This window comes from Dipodomys merriami, unplaced genomic scaffold, assembly GCF_024711535.1.
Source record: "Dipodomys merriami isolate MVZ:Mamm:240054 unplaced genomic scaffold, mDipMer1.0.p SCAF_48, whole genome shotgun sequence".
NCBI lineage: Eukaryota > Metazoa > Chordata > Mammalia > Rodentia > Heteromyidae > Dipodomys > Dipodomys merriami.
The window spans coordinates 4153424-4172415 of NW_027206046.1; the positions used below are offsets into that span (position 1 = coordinate 4153424).

Here is an 18992-nt window from a genome sequence, read left to right on the forward strand (position 1 = left end):
TGTTGTATGATGATTAATAACAATTCAAAGTTTGTACTCTAGTCTTAAAAACATTTAAACAAGGATTTATGTGCTTTTTTTTTTTTTTTTTGCAGTTGTGGCGATCGAACTCTGGGCCTGGGAGCTCTCCTTGAGCTCTTCAGTTTAAGACTAGAGCTCTACCACTTGAGCCACAGTGCCACTTTTAGTTTTCTGGTCATTTATTGGAGATAAGAGTCTCACGAAGTTTTCCTGCTGGGCTGGCTTTGAACCATAATCCTCAGATCTCAGCCTCCTGAGTAGCTAGGGATTACAGGTGTGAGCCTCTGGTGCCTGGCTATATATGCTTAAAAAATTTTTTTTCTTGTGTGCCACCTTCTTTAGACTTCCATAATCTTAGTAGTCCATGGATCCACTTTTCATATGTTTTTGTTGCAAGTGTAAGAACCAGACTAATCAACCCAGTTTTCTTTTTTAACATTAGGTGGTAATTGAAACTCTGTCAGTGGGAGCAACCATGCTATTACCTCCATTACGAGAACGGATGGAATTACTTCATTCTCTTTTACCCCAAGGACCTGATAGATGGGAGAGCTTATCTAAAGGACAGGTAACCTTTGCATGATATTTAAGTAAGCCTAATATCACCAGAAAATTAAGAAAAATAAAGTGAGTCAACTGCCTATGTTATTATGAAGTTGGTTGTTTGGTGAATGCTAGTTATTTAGTGTTATATGTTAGGAGAATTTTCAATTGTATTGTGACATTAGGTGATGCAAATATAACTTATTAAATTATTTGAGGCCAGTTATTAAAGTAATAACTGATTTATCTAGTTTTTTTTTTTTTAAATCAGAGGTCCCTTGTGTGTGCTGAATTGAAATCAAAAGCTTCCACTTTTTGGTTCAGTGTTCAGAACTTTGTCTGGGATTGTTTATTTAAAAAGTAATAGATGACTGCTAAGATCTAGTATTTGAAGATATGAGTATGCCTATTGTTTTCATTTTTATTATCTTAAGCATATTGTGTTTTTGCTGAACTAAGTAGAAAAGTCCATTGGAAAGTTATGCATTGAGGGGAAAAGTGGTATTACATTATAATATCCACAGATGGTTTTCAGTGACTATTTTGTATTAGTTTAGATTTCAAGTGATTTACACAACAGAATAAGTAGTTGTCAATGGTAATTGTCTAGAGTTTTGTTTAGTATAATTTATCTGTTAGCATTTTCTACTCCTGTCTACTTACAACGTTTAAATTATTATACTCAACATCCCATTTTAGCTTGCGCATTTTAGGACATTATAATAAATGCATTTGAAGCTAATTATGTTTTCCTTTTTCATTGTAATTTAGAGAATGCAACTGGATATCATTCTGACGAGTTTGCAAGATCATACCCATGTGGCCTCCCTTCTTGGCTATAGCTCCCCTTCAGATGCCACTGACCTCTCTTCTGTATGTACTGGCTATGGAAACCTTGCAGATCAGCCTTATGGCACTCAGAGCTGCCATCCAGACACTCATCTGGCAGAAATTTTGATGAAGACTCTCTTAAGAAATTTAGGATTTTATACAGTAAGTTGCTTTTACATTATAGCAAAAAAAAAAAGAATGAAGGAATAGTTTGGCATTTAAACACTTAATACTAGATGAGAGAAACATCTGGTCTTTTAAATATTGAAGCCAAATGATGTGTAATTGGCAGTTGCAAAGAAATTATCATATAATTTTGCCAACCTTTTCTCTTGTTAATAAAGAAGAATAAGAGTCTTTAACTCCCATTTCCAAATGGAGAGCAGGAAGTGTTTCTCTCTTTTTCTGTCTACTTTATCCTGTTATACTAAAATAAATACTTGCTAAATTTTAAAGGAAAAAAGAATAAGCAGATCAAAATAACTAAAAAATATTTTTCATGAGCAAGGGATTATTCTCACCCAAATATAATCCTGTACAACAATGTAATTGGTATTAAGAACAGGCTGATCAGTAAGAGAGAAGACTGTGAACTATACTTTTCTCGCAAAGATACTATTTTTTCTTCGTGGTATCTCTTAAATCTACCTATTTTTGTCTTGACTCCAGTTCTTTGGGCTCTAGCCTAGGTAATCATGACCTAATGCTAATAATAACAGTATTACAGTTATTGACTTAACAGCTGGTTTCTTTTCAGCATCCCACTGTTGGAATAACCTGTTTATATTAAACGGAAATCCCTCACGCCCTTCATTATTCTCTCTCACCTTTCTCTTCAGTACTTATCTTTTCCCTAATTGTGTGTGGTTTTCCTATCTTCAGTTTCTACCAATCTGTGATACCTGATAGTTTAGGAAGCCATGTCCAAGTAATCCCTCTCACTATGTGATAAAAGCTGCACACCCTATATTTTCTAATTTTTTTTTTTTTACGATCAGAGTGAACAGTGTTGACTTAATTATTTACTTATCATTTCCTCTTACACCTTTGGAATTCTTAGTGCTCTGTTTAGCCTACATAAAAAGCTGTTGACTTATTCATAGTGCAGATTCTTCTTACAGGATTTGTTTTGTTTTTTAGGTTTAAAAATGTAAATTTCATTGATGTCTAAATAGCATAGGAATAATGTTATAGTCTGTCCATTTTTTAATAACAAAACTTCTTAAATTATAAGGAACGTTTATGTTACATTAAAGCAATGTTTTTCTTATGCATTAGAGCTGACACTCATGTATTTCTTGTATGGAACTGGAAATAAAAGATACTGTTTTTGGATTAGAGCTACAAATTATCACTTGCTTATGATACAATTTAAGCTACATTTGTCATTTCAAGATTTTTAAATAATGGTGCTCTTTGGCAGTTGATAGCATGGATCTTCAAGTATTCTCATTCTCTGATCTTGTGTGTTTAACGCATAGACTAAAGTTTATGCATAAATATTGTTATGATATTAGTATTTATAAGAAATGAAAATTAGAAATAACTAAAAATAGAGGGATGATTAAACTATGTCTTACCAAAATATTATAAGAACATTTTACATAAACATAAATATGTTAAAAATAGATTAGGTTGGGGCTGGGAAGGTGGCTCAAGTGGTAGAGCGCTAGCCTTGAGCTGAAGAGCTTAGGGACAAAGCCCAGGCCTAAAGTTCAGGCCCTACGACTGGACCAAAAAAAAAAAAAAGGTTTTATGAAAAAAACAAACAAAAAAGAACCGAAAATATGTTGTTAGTAATTTTCTTTAGGTGATTAGCTAAATGGTGATTTTTAACCTTTCTAAAATATAGTTTTGGTGTTTTCTAGTTTTTCCACATTATTTCTTCTTAAAAATACTTGAACTTGAAAAAATTGAAACTTACAAAAGAGTTACAAGAGTCATCCAAAGAACTTTGTTTAGACCCTTTGGAAATGTTTGTTTCATCTTCCTATGTATCAGTGGGTCCATCCGTCTTTGTTGTTGTTTTTGTTTTTCCGGTCCTGGGCTTGAATTCTGGGCCTGAGTACTGTTCCTGAGCTACTTTTTGCTCAAGGCTAGCATTCTACCACCTGGCCTTTTCTGTTTCTGTAGTACTGAGGAAACCTAGGGCTTCATGTATGCTAGGCAAGCACTCTTATCACTAAACCACATTCCCAAGCCCTGTCCTCCTTTTTAATCCCAAATCATTTGAGAGAGTGCATTTTAGATGTCATTGGTTGCCCTTAACTATTTAAGCTTGTATTACATATGTATTTTCTAACAACAAAGATATTATCTTACATAACAATAGGAAAAGTATTGATTTCAGGGAATTTAATATGGATAAAGAACTGTTATTTGATGTATAGTCTGTGTTTAAATTTCAGTAGTTCTAGTAATACCCTCTTCTGCAGTTTCCTTTCCAGTTCAGCATCTACAGTCATATATTATATTTAATTGTCATGTTTCTTTAGCCCATTTAATTAGAAAATTTTATTTTATTTTATTTTTTTGCTGATTATGGGGCTTGAACTCAGGGTTTGGCTACTGTCCCTGAACTTTTTTGCTCAAGGCTAGCACTCTACCATTTTGAGCCACTTCTGGTTTTCTGGTGGTTAATTGGAGATAAAAGTCTCATAGCCTTTCCTGCCTGGGCTGGCAGGATCCTCAGATCTCAGCCTCCTGAGTAGCTAGGATTACAGGCATGAACCACTAGTGCCTGGCTGAAATTTTTAATTTGCAAGAATTACATTAGAATACCCTAAGAATGTGAAAACAAAACCTTATAATACAGGAGATCAGAAAACAGTAGCATCAACATGTTGAGATACATTGCTTTTGAGTATTTCTACTGTTCTCTCTTTAAAAAAAAAAACTTTGAAAATTTCTGAGATTAAAATGTGTGTTTTTGTTGTTATTGGTCATGGGACTTGAACTCTGGGCTTGGCCGCTGTCCTTGCAGTCTTCAGCTCAAGGCGAGTGCTCTACTGCTTGAGCCACAGCGCCACCTTCAGTTTTCTAGTGGTTTATTGGAGATAAGAGTCTCATGGACTTTCCTGCCTGGGCTGGCTTTGAACCGTGATCCTCAGATCTCAGCCTCCTGAGTAGCTAGGATTACAGGCGTGAGCTACCAGCACCTGGCTTTGTGTATTTTTTTTAAATGGAAAAGCAAATGAAATTTCTTGATAAAATTTACCATTCAATAGCAAATAACATAAGGCTTATAACAAAGATTTATAATAGGTAGTGGAGAAAAGAGATAATGACATCTTCGATCAGAATCATTAATGATAGAATGTTGCTCCATTTTCATACATTTCAAATAGAATCATATGTGTCATTTTAGGATCAAGCATTTGGAGAGCTGGAAAAGAATAGTGATAAATTTCTTGTTGGAACATCATCATCAGAGAACAGTCAGCCTGCTCATCTTCATGAACTCCTGTGCTCATTACAGAAACAGCTGCTTGCATTTTGTCATATTAACAACATTAGTGAGGTATGTAATTATTTGCCTTTGATTACCTACCAGGGACTTTGAAACTCAGAGTTGGGTATGTCATAATATTTTTTTACTTTACATCTTTCAAAGTAAGAATTTGGGATTTTTTTTTTTCTCTTCAGAATTCAAGCAGTGTGGCCTTGCTTCATAAACATCTTCAGCTCTTGTTGCCTCATGCCACAGATATTTATTCGCGGTCTGCAAATTTGCTCAAAGAGAGTCCTTGGAATGGTAGTGTTGGAGAAAAATTAAGAGGTGAGTTTGGTACTAAATTTCCTATTTAATTAGTGGCTAAAAGGCCAGAATCAGTCCTCCTAAAGCCTCAAGAGGGATTGAAATCTTTGCATGAGAGAGAAATGATCTTGTTTCATTTTCTTAAAATTTTCGCAGGTTTGTACTTGGGACCTCAAACTTGCTAGCTAAGCAGTGTTTCATTTTAATTGCTCTCCAGTTTTTGTTTTGTTGTTGTTTTATTTTTTGTTGGTCATGGGCTTGAACTTGGGGCTTGAATGCTGTGCCTGAGCTCTTTTTGCTCAAAGTTAGCACTCTACCACTTTAAGACACAGCACCACTTCTGGGTTTCTGATGGTTGATTGGAGATGAGTCTCATGGACTTTCCTTCCCAGGCTGGCTGTGAACAACAATCCTCAGATCAGGTAGGATTACAGGCATGAGCCACTGGTGCCCAGCAGTCTTTGTTTTTGCTTTTCTTTTTCCTGAGACTGGAACTTGAACTCAGTACCTGACATTTTCGCTCATTGGCTGGTGCTCTACCTCCTGAACTGCACCTCCAACACTTGTTTTTATTTTGTCTTTGAGAATAGGCCTCAGTAACTTTGTCAGGTCAACCCTGACATTTGTAAGTGGTCTGAATTTACAAAGCAAATTAGTTTGAAAAAGAGAAAAGGCTTCCTGCATTAGAATGTTGTTACTACCAAGTTAGGAATATGCTCCTGGGCATGGCTATGTCTTCTTCACTTACAACAGTGCCTGGCATGTTGTAGGTGGTACTCAGTAAATATTAACAGTAATTTTAAAAGTAAGAATAAATTTATGAGTGAGAAATGCATAATGCATTTTAAGAAAAGCAGTAATAACCATTTGAATATGTTGGCATGGAAGATATGTATGCTGTTCTATAGTCTGTTGGTACTTGTGAAAATAAGTACAAGTAAGATCCTAGTTTTAGTTGCCAAGTGGGTGTTAAAGAACTCTTCGTTCAAGAGTTAGATTATTAAATAACAATATTCTACACTCATCCAAACCAAAAAAATTTAAATTTAAACTAAAATTTTTTTTGTCTTTTTAAAGTTTATTTGAAATGATTGATTCACATTACATTTCTTGCCCTTTATAGATGTGATATATGTCTCAGCTGCAGGCAGTATGCTCTGCCAGATTGTTAACTCCCTACTATTACTTCCGGTGTCAGTGGCTCGTCCTTTATTGAGTTATCTCCTCGATCTCTTGCCACCTCTTGATTGCCTTAATAGACTCCTGCCAGCTGCTGCTCTTTTAGAAGACCAAGAGTTACAGTGGCCTCTTCATGGTAAGGAAAAGCAAAAACTGGTAAATAATGGTTTTGAGAAAAGTTGTTCCTCTTGTATAGATCAAGTTAAAGTATGGAACACATGGGTTTTACATGTAATCAAAAAGATAAGATTATCTTCTAAGAGTTTAGAGTCAACTGTGGACAGCTAACATGGGACAACTAAGAAAGCTGTTGCTTGAGAATAGACCATCTTTATGGTCATCTAGTTTGAATATGCATCTCATTGGCCTTATGGTTTTAAGACCTTTGTTCAAGTTTTGACATGGTTGAAATTATGATGCTTCTTACAACAGGTTAGGAAAACATCGTGTCATAATTTTGTCAGCATCATTTTTTCCTCAGAAGTATTTAAAGTTATGATATATTTTACATCAGTGGATTATTAGATACAATTTACAAGTTTTATTTATGAAATACAAGTTTTTAGTTTTAAACCTAATTGACAGTGAAATACTTGGCATTTTAGTTGGCTGTATAGATACTTTTCCAGTTATGTTATATTTCCAGTTTCTGGTTTTCAGTGCTTATTGGAACTCATATTTTTATTTTAGGCATGGCACTCTTAGTCATTGTTGATTTATAAAATGTTCATAATTTTAGATAGTTGAAAATAGTTTGAAATATTGTATCTAAAAGAACAATTTGTTAGCCATTAGTCTGTTTCCCCTTAAGACTATCAAAGGAATTTTATTACTAGAATCTTAAAAACCTTTCAAGTTAAGTGAGACCTCTTATTTTATTGGAAAGAATCCTTGGATGATACACAAAAAGCTCTAGATTTTAATGTTGGCTCTGCCAGTAGCTTATTGTATAACCTTGCAAAATCTACTTATCACTGCTTAGAGCTTTGGCTTCTTGTGAAAGGCATTGTGGGTAGGTAAGAGTAATTTGAGGGCCCCTTTTTTTAACCATGGGTGGTTGTGAACACTGGATTTACATGAAGCCAGTGTTAACTTCACAGTCTTATCAGATAGTGATTAGGTTTTATATGGAGCTGCTCCAGCTTTGTTCTCCCTTTTCTGTTTTCTTTTCTTGTTCTTTCCTCCGTTTTCCCTCTTCTTCCTTCTTTCTCCCTCTTCCTGTTTTGTTTAGTTTAAAAGTCTTGCTCGCTCAGGCTAGCCTTGAACTTGGGATCCATCTGCCTCAGACTTCTGAGTGCTGGAATTACAGGAATGTGCCACCATTACTCCAAACTTATTCTTGTTTTTCTTTCTTTTTTAAAAAAATTAAATATGTTTTCAGTTGTTATAAAGGTGATGCCGTTTTGTAAACTAGGTAATGACTGTATTTCATTTTGAATAATATCACATCTTCCTTTGCTCTCTCTCAGTTTTTTCTTCCTGTCTCTGCTCATAAGTTGTATAGTTCATTTTCAACATAGTATCTATTGAGTACCACTGCTGCATATTTGTTTACCCTTTATCTCTCCATTTATGTGACCCTTCTCAGTTATTCCTATGATTTATATCATCTGTTTTTCTTTACTAATTTTATTACAGGTTTGCCTGTTTTACTCTTTTCAAATAACTGCTTTTTAGATCTTTCTATTTTTCTTTAATTTTGTTCCTTATGATTAAGTGTATTTTTAATAAAAAAATTTAAAAACAAATGAACAATAAGAAAACATGGGCATAGATCTTAGTATAAGACAGTAAGCCAGGCCCAAAGAAACATAGGTCCCATGGTTTCCCTTATTTGCAATAACTAATATAAGTCTGAGTCAAGCAGAAAAGGTCAGATAAGTTGATGTTAGGGGAATGAACCGCAAGATAAGTATTCAAATTTTTTTTTCCTTTCATGCAATTGTTTCTGACATATTTATAAGATGATTTCTATGTTGCTTTGTATGTCCCTCCCCCATAGTATAATTCATGCATTCACTGTATTTGATGTTGGTATAATTTGTGGAGGGGAAGGAAAAAAAAACAAATCGTTTAACTAGGGATACAGGTGGACCCATTGCAACAAGGAGATGTACAAGTCATTATGTTGAAAAACAAACTTAACAACTTTGGTGGGGGGTGGGGGGAGGGGAGGATTTTGGGAAGGGATGGGAAGGGGAAACAAAGAGGAGGCAACAATGCTTGATAAGAAATGTACTCATTATCTTGCCCATGTAATTGTAACTCCTCTGGTATTCTCACAAAAAAATAAAATAAATAAAAACCAGTTCTGAGTTCAAGCCCAACAAATATTAAGTATTATTCTCACTAAAGATCTACTCTGGTTAGTTTTGGAGGAATGAGACAGAGACTCGCTAAAAATGGTAAACTTTGATCTAGATACTAGGAATAGAATTTGTTAGGATAATTTTGTCATGTGCTGTTTTAATTGTTTATCTTAAAATTAATAACATCACAAAGTGAAATTTTGATAACACAGCTTTTCTGAACATATTTTAAATTAGCCTGGTGTACAAGAGAATGTGTGTGTGTGTGTGTGTTCATTGTAAAATTATTTTGTTTCAGTATCTTATTGTGGTGCTATGAGTGACTGTGGGAAAGCTTTTGAAACTTCAAAGTACCAAAGTAAAGACATAATTACTACTGACTTTGTCTTTAGGAGGGCCAGAAGTAATCGACCCTGCTGGTGTACCATTACCTCAGCCAGCTCAGTCTTGGGTGTGGCTTGTGGATCTGGAAAGAACAATTGCTCTCCTTATTGGGCGGTGTCTTGGTGGTATGCTTCAGGGTTCCCCTGTGTCTCCAGAGGAACAGGATACTGCATATTGGATGAAAACACCACTTTTCAGTGATGGTGTAGAAATGGACACCCCTCAGTTAGGTAATATGCTCTGCTGAATCATTTAAAATATACGGTTTTGTACTTCTTTTGGAGGTTTCTCTTATACTTAAGTTTGCTGAATAGAGAACAGATGAGCAATTGCTCATCTGAGACTATAATATGCAGATCTGAGACTATAATATGCAGTTCTGGAACAGTGTAGGAGCATCCTGAAGTAGGAAAATATATTTCTAGTCCCACGCTTAGATTTATCACTCATTTTGAACAACTTCTAGGGAAAGTGCTTCATGAATTATCTTCTGAATATGGGGAGAGAGTAGGGGCTTAATTAAGGGATTGTCATAGAAGGGTGAACTTGGTCAGAGCACACTGTCACATCCATGTAATTACCATAATAAAAATACTATTAATATATCCTAAAATAGAGTATAAAGCCTTGTTAAGAGTACCTATCATGATTTACTAGTACCCTGTTTTCAAATATGCCTTAGAAGTGAGTGGCAGTATTTTTTTCTCCCTTTCTAGAGTGGGGATTTCCCTTTCCTCCTTCATCTTCTTTTTCCCTAAGATTGAATGCAAGGGCTTATCCCAGTACTCAACAGATAATCTAGTTGGTTTATATAGGACTAGATGAATCATATCCTGTGAGATGGGGGAGTTAGAGGGGAAAGAGGCCAATATATTGTAATTTTTTGTGTGTCTGGGCTTGAATTCAGTGTTTTGGCACTATCCCTTAGCTTTTTCCTTCAAGGTTGATTATCTACCATTTGAGCCTCCACTTCTGGCTTTTTGCTGGTTAATTGAAGATAAGAGTTTCTCATATTTTACTGACTGATTGACTTTGAACTGCAATCCTCAGATCTCATCCTTTGACTAGCTAGGAGTACAGGTGTCAGCCACTGGCACCCAGTAAAATATTCTTTTGTGTAAAGAAAAAGGTTTTATCTTATGTGAAACTGTATTTATATAATGATTCAAATATGTTCTCTATTAAATTGACTTTTGATACTTGACCAAAACTAGGGACACCATTTTTCACTTTTTTTTTTGTTTTTGTTTTTGGGTGCTGGTTCTGGTGCTTGAATTCAGGGTCTAAGCACTGTCCTTGAGCTTTTTTGCTCAAGGGTGGCATTCTACCACTTGAGCCACATAGATCCACTTCCAGCTCTTTTGGTTCTTTAGTGGAGATAAGAATCTCACAAACTGGGCTTGGAATATGGCTCAGTGGTAGAGCTCTTGCCTTGCATGCTCGACACCCTGGGTTCGATTCCTCAGCACCACATAAGAAAAAAGCCGGAAGTGGCGCTGTGGCTCAAGTGGTAGAGTGCTAGCCTTGAGCTGAAGAGCTGAGGGACAGCGCCCAGGCCCAGAGTTCAGGCCCCATGACCGGAATAAAAAAAAAAAAAATTTAAAAAAAAATCTCACAAACTTTCTTGCCTGGGCTGGCTTCAAATTATGGTTCTCATATCTCAGCCTTCTGAGTAGCTAGGGCACCCAGCCATTTGGACTTTTTATTTGTTTTTGTTTTTTTAATATATGCATTCTGATGGACACATGACCTGTTAAAATGTTAGGAGCCACCTGTACAAATATTGTACAATTGAGAAACTGTTAATACCACTTTATTCTCTCTTAGTCTAGAAGGAAATAAAATCTAAAACTTGTTTATAGTCTCTTTCCACATGGTCCCATTTTTCTCAAAGAGAATACCATTCTATTTTGAACTAGACAGTTTATCTTATATAAGATTGTGCTGTATGTGTACTTCAGGCAATTTTTTGTCCTTGGCTTCTACCTGCCTATAACTCTTCCCTGAGTGTTACACCTCTCTGGAGGAAGTAAAAAGGGAAATCCTATCTCCACCTGAAAAACATTAAAGGATTTTTACCTTTAATGATTTGAAGTGTATAATTTCATAATGACAAAAGAAATGGAGAAGATTTTGGTTATAGCACTAAAATTTGTGACATTTGAAATTGGTAATTTGTTTTTTGTTTTTGTTTTTAGATAAATGTATGAGTTGTCTCTTAGAAGTAGCTCTTTCAGGAAATGAAGAACAGAAGCCTTTTGATTACAAATTGAGGCCTGAAATTGCTGTCTATGTAGACTTGGCATTGGGTTGTTCCAAAGAACCTGCTCGAAGCCTTTGGATCAGCATGCAGGATTATGCTGTTAGTAAAGGTAAGATAGAGAGTAAATATGTATGTAAGCTGGCGGTGGTACATGCCTATAATCCTAGCTACACAGGATCTGAAGATCATGGTTCAAAGTCAGTCTGGGCAGGAAAATTGTGAGACTCTTATTTCTAGTTAACCAACAAAAAGTCAGAAGTGTGGCTCAAGTGATAGTGTTAGCCTTGAGCAAAAACACAGGGAACAGTGCCCAGGCCTGAGTTCAAGCCTCAGGATGGGCACACACACAAAAATATGTAGCCAAGGGCTGGGAAGGTGGCTCAGTGGTAGAGCACTTGCCTTGCATGCTTGAGGCCCTGGGTTCGATTCCTCAGCACCACATAAACAAAAAAGAAAAAAGCCGGAAGTGGTGCTGTGGCTCAAGTGGTAGAGCGCTAGCCTTGAGCTGAAGAGCTGAGGGACAGCGCCCAGGCCCTGAGTTCAGGCCCCATGACCGGACCCCCCCCCCAAAAAAAAATATGTAGCCAACTCACAGTACTGACTAAAATATATACAATATAGATAAGTAGAAGCCACAGGAATCACTCTATTGGAAATAAACATTTTTTAAATGTTCATAAATAATACTTTAAAAATAACTTGTTGTTTTCCTGTGTGGTAAATGCCCTAGATGTGTGTTTTTATATGCACCATCCCATAGGCTACCCACTGTGTGAAAATGAGATTAAGGTAATAAAACATTTTAATAAAGTATCTCACACTTGTAATGGAATCTCCTTTAAGAGAGGTTTGCTTTCCTTTGTAAGCCCTGGTTTAAAGCTGAAAGGAAATGTACTTAGAAATTTAAGCTATAGACTTGATAGTGTTTCTTCATTTATAAAACACTTGCTCACTTCAGAATGATGGTAGATATACCAATTTGAGATAAGGTATTCTATTAAATATAATAATAAACTAGTATACAAATACATAGTGGTATTTCCATTGCTAATATATCTTTATTAGTAAAATGTTATGTATAAATTTTCAAGGAATATATCTGATTTATGTTTAGCTCCTTTGTTCCTTTAATAGTGACCTATATTGTTCAATTACATATCTGTAGTTGTCTTTTGTTATGTTTTTCTCTATTATTCTATCTTTAATTTTCTTCCAGTTTTTTCAGTTTTTTCCTTCTGTCATAAAAATAGTAAAAGTGTTTTTTTTTATTATTTTATTTTTTGAATTATTATCTTTGCATAGTTTTTTTTTTTTTACTTTTAATTGGCTTTTTTTGGTAAATAAAAATCAGACATACAAATTTATGTATCCTAGCACCTGGAACAATATATACATTTGTGGAGTAATAGTTTAGAAAAATGACTTTAAAAATTCAGATTGTTGGATAACTAAAGCTATTAAAATTTTCTGGGAACTGTTTTCTGAACCTTTTTAAAATGTGTTATTTTTATTTTCAGATTGGGACAGTGCAACTTTGAGTAATGAGTCACTCTTGGATACTGTGTCTCGATTTGTTCTTGCAGCACTTCTGAAACATACAAACTTACTTAGTCAAGCATGTGGAGAAAGCCGGCAAGTAACTTAAAAACTATCCTCAGACAAATATTTGTGCTCTCATGATACTATAAATTAGGTAACTTTTCTATCTTGATTTCTTATTTAGATACCAACCTGGTAAAAGTTTATCAGAAGTGTACCGTTGTGTATACAAAGTTCGAAGTCGTTTACTTGCTTGCAAGAACCTTGAACTTATCCAAACCAGGTCATCATCACGAGACAGATGGGTAAAGTTGGAAATAATTTAATTTCTGTTTTTCTGCAAGCCCTGAGAAATATCTCCTTATTAGTTTATATCCTCTTATTGGTTTTATGTGAGAAAAAAAATGTGCTCAATACATATTGGATATTTTTTGTTGGTTGTAGGGCTTGAACTCAGGGTCTACCTAGGTATTATCCAGCTTTTTTGCTCAAGGCTAGTGTTCTGACACTTCGAGCCACAGCACCACTTCCAGTTTTTTTTTTTTTTGTTTTGTTTTCTGGGGATTAATTGGAGATAAAAGTCCCATGGACTTTCCTGTCTGGGCTGCCTTCCAACACAACCCTCCAATCTCAGCTCCCTGAGTAGCTAGGATTACAGGCATGAGCCACTGGCACTGACTAGATATTTATTTTTCTAGTGAAAAAAAAGAAAGAATGAAGATTTGGGTTTGATTCAGTAGAGCTACTAAAATAATAGCTTGAATAAATAGTATTATTCTGCATAAGTAATATTAGTAATAATGAATTGTCCAGGGAACATTAATTTTTTATGCTGATCAGGCCACAGTTGAATTATCTTGTTTAGCCTAGGATGACAGAAATTATTAGAGATATTAACAAATACATTGGATTGACAGAAGATCTCAAACTCATCCTATAAAAGAATTTGACAGTATTAGAAATGTTTGGTCCCAAAAAGTGAAAATAAAGGAGAGTTGTCACATAAAAATAGACTTTCTAATTATTGAACTTTAATCCTACTGAAAGTGAAGATGGAAGCCATATTATGGATCTACTTAAAAGTTTTTATTTGCGCTTTATATTGAGACTTGTGTTGTTAGAGCTCTTTATCCAGATAACTGCTAGATAATATGATTATGGGAAGTTAACTTTTTTCAACATAGCTTTCTAATTTTTGTGGGTTTTTTTTTCAAGAGCAAAGTTAAAAGTATTAAATGTTAAAGTTAAAGAGGTATTAAACATTATTCATATAGAGTAATAACATCTACAACTTGAAGGAAACAATGGAATTTAAGTCATGTTCTTTTTTTGGGGGGTGGGGGAAGGTCTGGTCCTGGGGCCTGAACTCTGGGTCTGGGCTCTGTCCCTCAGCTCTTCAGCTCAAGGCTAGTGCTCTACCACTTGAGCCATAGCACCACTTACGGCTTTTTTCTTTTTGCTTATGTGGTGCTGAGGAATCAAACCCAGGGCCTCATGCATACAAGGCAAGCGCTCTACCACTGAGCCACCTTCCCAGCCCTGAAGTTATGTTCTTTGTTTGTTTGTTTATTTTTGGCAGTCCTTGGGCTTGAACTCAGGGCCTGAGCACTGTCCCTGAGATTCTTTTGCTCAAGGCTAGCACTCTACAACTTGAGCCACAGCACTACTTCTGGGTTTTTCTGTTTATGTGGCACTGGGGAATTGAATCAAAGGCTTCATGCATGCTAGGTGTTCCCAGCTGTTGATAAAATTTATTTTTAAGTAGCAGCATTGTAGTTTGCAGCTGAATAGCAATGCAAATGTAAATCAATGAATAGTATTCCGTTTTAATCAAAATACTGAAGAAAAGAGATCATATATATGTCTGTGTATATACTTTGTGTACATACATTCTATTTAGTCTTTAAATTTTATCCAGTGTGATTTTTTGGTTTTGTGGTATGTACCGTTTTCATTGATAAAAAGTTAAGGTTTTATGAAATTTTAAAAGCTTTTGAAAAAGATATTCAGTGTAATGTTTTGATCGTTTTTTTAAAAAGATCTCAGACAATCAAGATTCTGCAGATGTTGATTCTCAGGAGCACTCATTTACCAGGACCATAGATGAAGAAGCTGAAATGGAAGAGCAAGCTGAGAGAGACCGGGAGGAGGGGCATGTAGAACCAGAGGATGAGGAGGAAGAACGGGAGCACGAAGTGATGACAGCTGGCAGTGAGTACACCCTTCCTTCTCTAGAAGTAAACACCCTGTCAGCCTTTTTCATAGGAAAACTGACTAGAGTTCAAGGCAAAGGGCCTGTATAGTTTTTCTAAAAGGATTTGGCATTATGCTAGTAATATAAATTTGCCTTAGCTAACATTTAAGAGGCACCTACAAATGTGTCAGTGCCATCCTAAAGTTTTTGTAGTGTGTGTTCTAGACCAACAAGTTATGGAAAATAGCATGTTGGTATCTGTTCCTCCTGCATAAAATTACTCCCTTGTCCTTGAATAAGTAATTTAGACCTCTCTGCGGTGAGGAAGAGATCCCCTTGCTATGCCTCTTGGGAGAGCTAAATTGTTTTACATATGTAAAACTTTAAAAATTGTAAATTTCAACTGTATTGCTATTTCAGTAGGGAACAAGAGATAAAAGCAATAGTAGAAATAATAGTGTGAGGATACCACTGGATAGGTGATGAAAACTTCAAACTTTTATATTCCAAGGTTCCAGATAATTTTTAAGATAATAATTTATATGTTTAATGAGATATATCAAATCTATTAAAACATCCATTAGTATCCTTTGAGTGATTTGGCTATTTCAGAATAAAGTGTGTATTCACTCTGTAGCCTAAAACAATATAGCCTGTTGTGTGGTGTTGGGATTCTGTTTTTACCAATCAACTTGCTTTACTTACTGTCAATTTATTTATGTCCCTCATACTCTAAAAATAATTTTGACATGGTTCTAAGTAAGACTTAAAACTATTTAAGTTAAAAAAATAAAAATAAGATCCAAATGGAGAAAAATAGTTCTGACATTGTTAGAGACAATATTATATTTTATTATTTTCTCTTTTTTTGGTATTTTATTTTTTTATATATTACAGTATTGTATTTTAAAACCTAAACTGAGGGAACTTTTGCAAATGAACTTAAAATTTAGAAATTTCTAGAAGCTAAGGCCAAAGACGGTAACACAGTAATAAAATAGATTCTTTAATTATAGTAAGAGAAAGCATAGTAGACAATGAGTAATAATTTTGAAAGTACCAGTGATATTTGAACACCCATTATGTATTGGTCAAGTATTTCACATAGATTTATTTGTAATTCTCATGACAGTTATGAGACAAGTTCTAGTTTTATTCCATCATAAACATAGGTAAATTAAGGTTTATGGAGGCAAAACTACATACTTGGGGTACAGTTAGTAGCAGCTATGGAATTAGAACCAGGTCTGCTGAAACTTCAGTGCCATTATCCTAACTACTAGACACTGAAGGGTTTGTTATTTTGATTTTATAGAAGTAAGGGATTTTTAGCAGCATGATGACAATACTGTCTTTGAAGATCTGATTTTCAAGTTTAAATTTCCAAATTAACAAATGAACCTAGTGCCGGGCGCTGGTGGCTCACGCCTGTAATCCTAGCTACTCAGGAGGCTGAGATCTGAGGATCGTGGTTCAAAGCCAGTTCCAGCAGGAAAGTCTGTGAAACTCTAATCTCCAATAAACCACCAGAAGACTGGAAGTGGCGCTGTTGTTCATGTGGTAGCAGGCTCTTCAGCCTTGAGCTGAAGAGCTGAGGGACAGCGCTCAGACCCAGTTCAAGCCCACGACAGACAAAAAAACCAAAAAAAAAAAACCAAAAAATAAAATAAACCCAAATGAACCTAGTATTTTACTAACTTTTGTCTGGCTTTCCCATTAAGAATGTTACTCTAGCCAGGCACCAGTGGCTTATGCCTGTAATCCTAGCTAGTCAGGGGGCTGAGATCTGAGGATTGTGGTACGAAGCCAGCCCAGGCAGAAAAGTCCTCATGAGACTCTTACCTTCAATTAACTGCTCAAAACCCAGAAGTGGTGCTATGGCTTAAGTGGTAGAGCACTAGTTTTAAGCACAAAGAGGCTCAGGGACAGTGCCCAGGCCCTGAGTTCAAGTGCCACAACTGACAAAAACAAAACAAACAAAAAAGAATGCTACTCTAAATTAGAAAATTTTAACAAATTTTCTAAATTTGACTGTATTTTTCAGCTCTCATGAAGTATCTACTACTGTAGCATCAGTTAATATTAAAACCTTGCTAACTCCATTAGTATTCCATATTTGTGAAATGAGAAAGAACTTACATCAGATAGATCTTCCTGATGATGCCTTCTGACTGTGGAGGCAGTCTTGCCTATGTGTCATAACCAGATTCTGTTTCAGTAAAGACCTTTATACTTACTTAATGAAGTGAAGTGTAGATGTTAAAAATTATATGGACTGTGGAAGGAGAAATTAGGTTTTTCATTATATTTTCTTTGAAACCTGTGAACCTAGTGCTTCACAGGCTTTATTGGTCTTTAAAATCATCAGCCAGAGGGTAGGATAAAATGCAGATTTCAGGGCTCCACTCCTAGATCTTCTGATACAGAAGTATGAGATTGGACTCATAATTTGTATTCCTAACAAGTATCCACACAAATTGTTACTACTAGTTTGGAACTCACTGTGAAATCTACTGTTCTCACTAAGTTGAAACTGTAGGAGAGAGAGAGATTCACTGTACTTCTTAATTCTTTTTTTTTTTTTTTTTTTGTCTTTTCTTTTTTGGTACTGGGGATCGAACCCAGGACACTTCTTAATTCTTATATGGTCTTTGGTTGGATACAGGAATCTAGGAATCAGTATAAGAACTGATTAAGAAAAAATACACAATTTTATTAGAGTTTTTATAAGTACATGGAAATCTTCACAAGAATATGGAGTCTAAAGAAATGACAAAATAGGCTAGTGGCATGGCTGTAGTGGTAAGACTGAGTTCATACCCCAGTATTGCTGAAAGAAGGAAGGAAGGAAAGGAGGCAGCGAGAAAAAAAGTATGACCAAAGAATTATGCTTTATATAATAATTTGTAGACAATAGATTTGCGAAGGAATGATGGGATAAATGGATATCTGGACTAGGGTAATAAGCTCTAGGCATGTTTCTAAGAGATATATTGGGCCTACTACTCTCTGGTAGATAGTGTGTGAAGGACATTATTCCCCAAAGAATCTACAAGGTTTGCAGTGTATAGGTAAAGACAAGTTGAAGAGTCTCTTCTGAAGTTACAGTTCCTCAAGTGATTCCTACTCGAATTAGTCCATATACCAATTTGGCATATTTTAAAATGATATGTCCTTGAGATTGGAGGCATGGCTCAGTTGGTAGAGTGCTAGTCAGTGAGCAAAAGCATTAAGTACTGAGTTAAAATCCTGATCTTGGACCAAAAAAAAAAAAGATGGCATGATCTTAATTCGTTTAAAATATAATCAGCTAAACCTAAATTCTATACAGTTATATGGATATTTCCTATGAAAAGTATAGTTTTAGTATATTTTTAATATAACTTTAAAGTCATTGTTATGTATGATGTCTAAAATACAATTTTTCCTTTCAGTATGTTTATGATCCAAACTTTTTGACTGTTTTTATTGTTATTTTCTTTGCTCTTCTCTCCCCATGTGTTAAGACCTTGTTTTTGTGTTGCATGTTACAGAAATCTTTCAGTGTTTCCTCTCAGCCCGTGAAGTAGCTCGTAGCCGAGATCGAGATAGAATGAACAGTGGGGCAGGGTCTGGGGCTCGAGCTGATGATCCACCTCCACAGTCTCAGCAAGAGCGAAGGGTCAGCACAGACCTTCCCGAGGGTCAGGATGTGTACACTGCTGCCTGCAACTCTGTGATCCACCGCTGTGCCCTGTTAATATTAGGAGTAAGTCCCGTGATTGATGAGCTCCAGAAACGAAGGGAAGAGGGACAGTTGCAGCAGCCTTCTACAAGTGCCTCTGAAGGGAGTGGACTTATGACCAGGTGGGTCTGAGTAGAAACTTAAAATATTAGCATTTTCCCTTTGTTTACTCTGTATTGAAATGTTTCCCTCTCAACAATTGGTGTTCTGAAGTTAACAAAGACAGGGAAGAGGAAATGTAAATTGAC

At 35.6% G+C, this 18992-nt stretch overlaps 1 protein-coding gene across 3 annotated transcripts in view; it reads left to right on the plus strand.

Moving 5' to 3' along the window:
• Positions 1-18992, plus strand: part of Herc1 (HECT and RLD domain containing E3 ubiquitin protein ligase family member 1) — a 178223-nt gene that overhangs the window by 57931 nt on the left and 101300 nt on the right. For 2 of the 3 annotated variants that reach the window (XM_069995205.1, XM_069995207.1), the window contains exons 13-23: positions 464-589; positions 1336-1557; positions 4763-4915; positions 5041-5173; positions 6276-6467; positions 9033-9254; positions 11223-11396; positions 12805-12919; positions 13011-13131; positions 14866-15037; positions 18554-18866. In XM_069995205.1, coding sequence (XP_069851306.1) covers positions 464-589; positions 1336-1557; positions 4763-4915; positions 5041-5173; positions 6276-6467; positions 9033-9254; positions 11223-11396; positions 12805-12919; positions 13011-13131; positions 14866-15037; positions 18554-18866 — 1943 coding nt within the window. Of the gene's footprint in view, positions 1-463; positions 590-1335; positions 1558-4762; positions 4916-5040; positions 5174-6275; positions 6468-9032; positions 9255-11222; positions 11397-12804; positions 12920-13010; positions 13132-14865; positions 15038-18526; positions 18867-18992 lie in introns of all 3 variants that reach the window. The other variant, XM_069995206.1, reaches the window with a different exon arrangement.